The sequence below is a fragment of the Eublepharis macularius genome, chromosome 18 (genome assembly GCF_028583425.1).
Source record: "Eublepharis macularius isolate TG4126 chromosome 18, MPM_Emac_v1.0, whole genome shotgun sequence".
NCBI classification, from domain to species: domain Eukaryota; kingdom Metazoa; phylum Chordata; class Lepidosauria; order Squamata; family Eublepharidae; genus Eublepharis; species Eublepharis macularius.
The window spans coordinates 35,309,481-35,317,839 of NC_072807.1; the positions used below are offsets into that span (position 1 = coordinate 35,309,481).

The 8,359-nt window shown below is 50.5% G+C and overlaps 1 protein-coding gene across 1 annotated transcript in view; it reads right to left on the reverse strand.

Annotated features, from left to right (window-relative positions):
• The window catches only part of LINGO1 (leucine rich repeat and Ig domain containing 1), a 77,781-nt gene extending 72,203 nt beyond the window's left edge, over nt 1-5,578 (reverse strand). Inside the window, exon 1 of the mRNA XM_055002208.1 lies at nt 5,455-5,578. Within this exon, the coding sequence (XP_054858183.1) occupies nt 5,455-5,460 (6 nt within the window). The 5' untranslated portion in view covers nt 5,461-5,578. The remainder of the gene's footprint in view (nt 1-5,454) is intronic.
• Between the last annotated feature and the right edge of the window lie 2,781 nt (nt 5,579-8,359).

Sequence of the window (8,359 nt, forward strand, 5' to 3'; positions counted from 1 at the left end):
TCACGGTCGGAGAATGTTAGTTGTTGTAGATTTTCCGGGCTGTATGGCCGTGGTCTTGGCACTGACACTGAGAGATCTCTGTCATTCGGTGCTACACCTCTGAAGATGCCAGTCACAGCTGCTGGAGAAACATCAGGAACTACAATGCCAAGACCACGGCAATACAGCCTGGAAAATCCACAACAACTAGCAGAGGTAACTTTGAACATCTGAGAGTAAAACCGCAGAGCACTGGAGGCCAGCAGGCCGGCAAAAAAGAGCCTCACTTGATTACATTTTTCACCTCTTACAGTTTTGACATTTACGAAGAAGAACACTGGAACAGAGCAATATGTTCGCTGCCCATAGCTCATGTTCACAAGGAAAAGGAAATTATGACAATTACATGCAACCGCGGTGACAAATTTCTCTCTGGTTTATGTTAGCCATGAGATGATCAGAGGTGCCTCAGGGGGGCAGAGGTTTTTTTGGGGGGGGGAGGAGTTGGCAACCTCCTTGCCTCCATTCACCCATCCAGCCAACCACCCATTTACTGCCCCTACCCCAAAGCCCAGGGGATAATCCTTCTCAGCCACTCATGGCTCCAGACCTTTTCAAAAGCAGCATGTCACAGTATGCATGCCAGTCCTGGAACCCGCACAAGATCCTTTCTTCAAATGTTGAACCACCATTTCCAAAATGGAGGCCAAACTGTCCTAAAATCTCAGAAGAGTTCAGGAAACTAGACATAAGGCATGGCTTGCCATGTAGTTTTAAAAGGGGCAGCGAAGGGTTATTTCATCACATGTCTGGGCGTGGCTGCATCAGAGGTGAGTGACGATGACAGCAGCTAAGAGTACACCTGCTGCCACTATCAATGTATGCTCTTGGGATGGAACATGAGCCATCTAAGATGCAGAATCAAGGAGGAAATGGTTGGTCTCTTTCCATGCAATATTTCCTTATGGATTTAGCTAGAAACTACAACTGCTAACACAGTGCCCAAATGTCCCCTCCGCCCCCCTCCTGCAAAGAATTTAACCCTTAGGAACAAGTGAACCAGCCACCTCCAAATTCGGGAAAGAACAAGGTGAAAAGCAAATTATCAATAAGCTTATGAAAACCACCAGTGCATCATAGTTGATGGCTGAAATGCAACAGAGTTTGATGGCTGGTAGCCTGGGATAGTGGTTAGAGCAAGGTTGAGGAAATTAACATTCAAATCCCCCCTCAGCCACATAGCTCAGGGCATAACCAGTCACTTTCTCTCAGCCTAATCTACCTTGAGGGAGGTTGTGAGGTTAAAATGGAGAAACTTATATGCCAACCTGTGGTCCTCGGACAAAAGGTGGGATAAAAATGGGATTGCCTTTCATAACTGAAATGCAATACTCTTTTTTGATCTGGCAGAACTGGACCGATAACATGCAATGGTTAGTATTGGACAGCTGACAGCTTCACAAAATTCATAGCTGAACGTCAGAAATAACCAAGCGATGCCAACGAGTTTTATTGAAAAAGCATTTAGCATTCCAACATTTTCTCCTTCAACATGCAAAGCCCATTTCACGTTATTATTTGCTCAAGCAAAATCTGATGGGCAAATTTAGCAAACTCACTGAACAGTGAAAACCTTTAGGCAACCTCTTTACCCTTGAACTCAGAACTCCCCACACTGAACATGCAAAATGAATGAAATAACAGGAATCTACCTTACAGGGTTGTTGTGGGTTAAGTTCCAGGAGGGTAGATCTCAGATGAACAAGGAGAGATTTCTCCTATTAGGAGAAACTTCAGAACAGAGAGAGCAGTTTGACAAAGGAACTAATTCCTGGGGGTGGGGGTGGGTGGGTCATGAAAAGATCGAACAGCCGTCTGTCAGGGATGCTGTAACTTTGCATTTCCTGCAATTAACAGGGGGCTGGGTCTGTAAGCCCTTTTCTAGCTCAGGTGTATGATTTTATGGATACAACCAAAGTGTGGTGTGTGCAAGTCAATGTCCTTTTCTGCATACAATCCCTGGACTCTCCCACCAAAAGGAGATCAGGTGTTAGGAAATAAGACCCCAGGGAGCCACAGCCAAGGATGGGAAGGCAACATTTGCACAAGCAGACCGAGAGCATGGCTTTACAGTGGCTTCATGTGTTTCCCTTTTAAATCTCATTGCAAAAGATGTAAACACATGCTTGGAGAACTCTCAGAAATCGCTGGAACTTGAAAACATTCCTCCGTTGCAAGGTTGTGCTCTCAACATTTTATTCATAATAATGAAAAAGAAAAAAAAATGCTGCCCAGTGGAGAATCCTAAGCTACGTTCATTGATCATATTTCCCCCCTCCAGTCTGGAATCTGTGAATTAAGTTTATAAGCTCACCCATTTGGGCTTCTCCTCCAGGAAGAAACTTCCCTGTGTCCAGGGAGGATGCTTTATTTTATCATGCCAGGGTCCCTTCCCCCCTAATATGCAGGTTTGCCTAGAATTCACAGTTATTACCCCATCTCCAATAACATGGATTTATTACCCCATCTCCCCATCTCCAATAACATGGAGTTATTACCCCATCTCCAATAACTTGTACAGCAAGTTATTGGCAACACAGAACTTGGTGGGGTGATAATTCTAACAGAGCTAAATTTGTAGTTGCTGAAAAGCAGGCAAGCTTTTGAAACACACAGAGTACTTTTTCTTGAAAACGTGCTCTGTAATGGTGGCCTGTTGTAGATTGCCAACATACTGAGACCCAGCAAGAGGCTCAGTAGCTGAGCATGTCTTTGGCACACAGAAGATCCTAATTCAATCCTGGGCAATTCCAGCCCTAAAGGAGTGCACGTGGAAGACTGGCAAACACCTCTGCCAAGCTGGATGGGAAAGGGTCTAATAAAAAGGGTCTAATGAAGCCGTTTGTTCTGTCTGCTTGCTGACATTAACACCTTCTATTCCTGTGGTCATTTTCAACGCCAGGGCCTGGATTGCCAAAATAGACAGTGCCTCTGAGCATGTGCATTCTTCTTTCTAAGTAACTGCAATCTGTTCATATACGTGGGATGAGAATGGAGAGCAAATATGATCCCAGCACCTGCCTTCTTGTAAACTATGTCCTTTTCATACAGTTTAGGGAGGGAACAAGCCAGTGCCCTGAAGATTAGCTGGCATCTCGCCTTGACAGTGGGCACTGCCACAATCGGCCCTCTGCTCCTCTCTCCTCCCTCTCACATTCATGACTGCTGGAACGTGCTCCAACCCCAGATAGCAATCCAGAGGGTGGCTGTGGTGCCAAGCCCAACCTGGCACATGGATGCCAAGCAGTTTGTATGGTGGGCAGAGCCCGCATCAATTGAATAGGGCTGTTGCCCCCTTCCTGGAATGCAGCACCTAGGTATGAGCAAAGCTACAGATTGTGTCAGCTCACTGCTCAGCCAGCATCGGGGACCCCCCCCCCCACAACTGGGGGCTGGGACAGATGCTTTGTGGCAGGGAAAACAGTTTGACCAAATTGTGAAGGCAGGGGAGGGCAGAAAGGTGGGCAGAAAGGAGGGCACGGCCAACCAACCAACCAGAGCCCCTCAGCACCTGAGTGAGAGCTCTGCTTCAGCTTTGCAAAACCTCCCCAAAGCCTACAAGCCACAACAGGCACATTCCTATGCTAGAGAATGGGCTGGCAGGCAGGAGCACCCTTCTAGCAAAGCCCAGTGCATGTTCGCAACACACACACACAGAGATACTGGACTGCGAGATCTCCAGTCACAGAACCAGTCCCCCCCCCCATTCATTCCCTTTCAACCCACAGCAACCCCTCACAGCCAAAAGGAATCCGGATAGGATACTCCGGGCACCCCCTTTGCCCAAGAATAAACAACCCAGCAGCATGAACTAGACAAAAGATCCACCCCCCCCAAGAGTAGCCAACAGAAGCCCCAGACTTGCAACGCTCACCTTACGACAGGCACCAAGGGAGAGGCATCTTTTCCCCACCAAAGACACCACCCCACCTCGCAAATGCTTTGCCCACCCCAAATACAGCCACTTCCCGGCACACAGCCTCTAGATGCAGGCATACAACCGTTGTCCAACCCATAGGCACACACGACGGGCAGCCTCTGGATAGCCCTGCAGATGTTTACACACACACACACACACACACACACACACACACACACACACACACACACACACACACACACACACACACACACACACACACACACACACACCCCGAGCCACTGTGAAAAAGCCACACCAGACAACCACCACACATCCATGCCCCCCAAACATTACTCATATCCATTTTGCAAGAGGGAAAACACTCCCTGTGTATGTGTGTTTTGTGTACTGGGGTGCTAGGAGGGGGGAAAACCCACAAGAAAAGAGATCACCCCACACTCACAAACTTCAGAACAAATTCTGTGGCACCAGGAAGGCTGTGTGGGGCAGGAATTGGAGGTGGGGGGGGAGATAAAAAGGTATCGCTAGCTTTTCTTTATCAGCTAGGAACGTCCGGTCTGTATAAAGCAGACTGGCTCCCTCCTTGAACAGGCTGAGCTAGTGCAGACCCCCACCAGTCTTAAAACCAGACACCCCCCCCAACCTCAAATCTGAACTGCTAATTACCGATTCTGGAGCGCGACCTCTAAAGCCCAACTGGGCGCCCGCCCGCTCTGCCAACTCCCCACCAGAAATACTCCTCTGGATAAGACTTCCAAATAGGCGGTCTTCTCCCCCTCCCCAAGGCTGTTGAGGCTGCAACAGCCTATAATCCAATGGGCAACCCTGAAATGAAAATCTGGACAGCTCCAGGTCTGAACCCCCCCCCCCAATAATATACGTGGAGCAGGTTAATAAACTGGCATCTCCCCCCCCCTCCAACAAAGCACATCTACCAAACAACTCCCCCCTCCCTCCTCAGAGCCTAGCTCGGAATCTCCTAACCCGGAGTAGAGCTGCAAGGCAGCTGCGTTGGAACAGACTCCCTCCAAGCTCCCCCCCACCCCGTCCCTTCCCAGCCGGGTCGGCCGACAGCACCGCTGTGGCTCGGAACCAGAGCGCCCCCCCACCCCAATCCAGACCCTCCATCAATCTTCCAAACCTCGTGGCTCGCCTCCCTCTACAAACAGGATTCTTCCCCAAACAGCCTCCCAATATTGATCACGACCCCCCCCCCCCCGCCTCAGTGGACCACATTGTCTGGAGCTCCCCCAACAAATTTGGACCAGCCACATTGCACCCCCAACATGCCGGATTAGCCCTTCCAATGCACCCCCAACAATCCGGATCAAACCTTCCAATGCAACCCCCCCCCCCAAATAGGGACCAGACCTTCCAATTCACCGCCATCCTTCCATTGCACCCCAACAATCCGGATCAGACCTCCCAATGCACCCCCCGCCCGGACCAGCGCTTCCTTTGCAGCCCCCCCCAAACAATCCGGGCCATCCCTTCCATTGCACCCCTCAGATCCCCGCTCGGCACCCCCTTACCGGCATCTCTCATTCTCGCCGCCCGCCTCTCTCGCGGAGAAATGGCATCTTCCTCCCTTCCTTCCTCCCCGCCGCAGCGCCCCCCGACTCCGAGCGCAGCAGCCCAGCCGAGCCTCGCCTCCCTTCCCGGGCAGAGCCGCTCCAGCGCCGTCCGTTCCTCCCGCCGAGTCGGCCCGGGGCGCCCCCTCCGGATCGGGGCCCCTCGGCTCCCGCAAGCGCCCCTGCGCCGGGTTCTAGGGGCGAGCGGCTGGCTGGCTCCGCTGGGCGGCTCGGCTCCTCCCGCTGCCTGGCGAAGGGCAGGTGGGAAGCGCGCAGGGGGGGAGAAGGTGGGCTGCAGACGACGAGGCCCGGGGGGGCGCGGGGCGCATCTCCCCTCCTCGCCCGGAAGGCGCCCGAATGGGCTGGGGTGGCTCTGGCTGGGGGGAGAGACGAGAAGCAACGTGCCCACCTCCCTCCTGGCTGGAGGAAAGGCAGTGGGGGGGGGGAGAAGTATACTAATAGGAAGAACGGGGTGGGTGGGGGGAGAGTGGATTCCTAAAATACAATGGAAGGGGGGCAAAGAGAAGAGAGGCAGCCTCTAATGCAGAACCGAGAATCGCCTAATCTCAAACGTGCCCCCCCCCCAATAATCCGCCAAGCCAGGAGCAAATGTGGCGGAAGGGAGAAAGAAAGGAAAGAGGGAGGGAGGGAGAGAAGGAGGGAGGGAAGGAGGGGCAGGTTGTGCATGAAAACTGGGTGTGGAGAGCACGGGCAGGCTGTGAAGCTTGGAGATCTCCTGGCAGAGAGAAAAAAATGTCTTCTCCTTAGGCGGAGCGGAGTAAAGGAGCCGCCGGAGATGGGAGGGAGGCAAGGCAGGGAAGCCCCCCCCAGCTCCTTCTCTCTATAGAAAGGGAAGAGGAGGAGGAGGAGGAAGAGATGGGGGGAGCTCTGTCCCCTCTCGTTCCTGATCTGGGTACTTATGGGGTCACTTTCGGACTTTGACGTCTCTCCTCCTGCCCTTGGTTCTAGACTTACAGGGGCTTGGGAAGGGACGTTCGTTTGAGAAGGGAACTCCGAGCCTGCCGTGAGAAGGAGCATGGCAAACCCTTCAGAGTAGGGCAAGATTCGAGTCCCGTTGCACCTTAGAGACCAACTAGATTTCAGGCGATGAGTTTTGGAGAGTCAAAGCTCCCTTTGTTAGATAAAGACTCCTACCTTTTCCCACTCCTTCTATCCGACAAAGGGAGCTTTGACGCTCCAAAGCTCATCGCCTGAAATCTAAGGTGCAACTGGGCTAGATTTTTACTTTTCTGCTGCAGACCAACACGACTAACCATCTGAAACTACCTATAAGAAGAGACGCTGCAAACCTGAGAAGGGGAACTCCAAACCTCCAAAGGTTGCACCTTCCTGTTGTGATCAGGGGACGGTTGGGGGCTTTTAAGGTAGTAGGGGGGCTAGGCTTGCAGGGGGTAAGAGAGACAGCGGGCTCTCATATCCCCCCTTTGTGGAAACTCCTCTGGATGTGGCTGGCAGAAGCTGTTCTGCTTGAATTTCAAAGGATCCTTGGCTAGTATCTTGGTGACCCTCCTCTGTTTTGAAACTGAAATAAAGAAGTGCTCTCTGGATACAAGGCCCAGGCTAAGATGGCTGTCAAAAACAATTGGACAAATTAACCAAGGATAGGTCTATTGCTAGCATTTGGTCGTGATAGGCAAATGGAACCTCCATGTACAGAGGCAGTATACCTTTAAATATGTAACACCAGGATCTTCCCAGGCACATCTGGCAGGATGGACGGAGGGTCTTGGATGAGACAGGCCTTTCTCTGAGGCAGCAAGGCAGGTTATTTATGAGCTTGTTCAACTCCAGCAGTAGCTACTGAAGAAATTGAAATAGAAACGACTAGGGAAATAGACTGACATTTCGAAATACGTAATGAATATTTCCACTCATGGAAGAGGAACCCAAACTAAATCTTGGCTTCGTAACCTAGTTATGGTAAAGACCTGGACACTGAATCAGATTGTGTCCATTTGCAGTCAACAGAATGTCAGCTGAAATCTACTGCCTAGTTCAACGGAAGTGCAAGAGATCAGCTGTAATAATCTTGAGAATAGAAATCGGGGGGAAAAAAGAACAGTTTCTGTGGGATGCTAGAGAAGAAGGTGCAGAATTTTCCACTGCTCACCACCAATTACACCCATGCTAGTAAAATGCGATTAATGAAATATGCATAAAGAATTGATAGTTCCTTTGTACCTCATAGGACTTCGAACAGAAGGAGATGGGAAGTGTTTTAGTCCACACGCATTGTCAAAAGAGCATGGCGTTCCCACCACGATGCAACCACGCGCTCGCCTGCTTAAAATACAAATCAAGAGAGTCTGCTCTTCAAGACAATCTGTTTGCGTTTGTCTGTGGGCCACGTGGATTCCACGAGGCTGGAGGCAAAAAAGATCTTCGGGGCTTGCAATGGAACAGTGATGGGGCTGACTGGTCCACCTGGGAAGTAGCTTGCTGGAGGAAGCCGCTTCCACACAGTTGAGGTTTTGTGGCTGCTAATCGTTATTGTGAACTTGCCTCACTTTGAGTCAGAAAATCAGTTCAAATGGGCCACCATTGTCTAGCCTGGCTGGCAAAAGATCTTTTCCAGCTCTGCTGTCCAAGATCCTTAAACTAGAACTGCCTGCGATTCAACTTTGATAGGCAAAGCAAATTCTCTACCGCTAAACGATGACCTTTCCCATTTCCACTTTGGTGCCCTCTTATTTCCTTGAACAAGACAGTCAACCAATGGAGTGGGATTTTTTTTAGCTTTTAACCAGTTAATTTATTGCATTTTCATACATTTTCAGACTACTGAGGTCATAGCAGCAGGGCCTTTTGGGGAAACTGTAAGATGCTTGCTAGTTTTAAAAGTTTA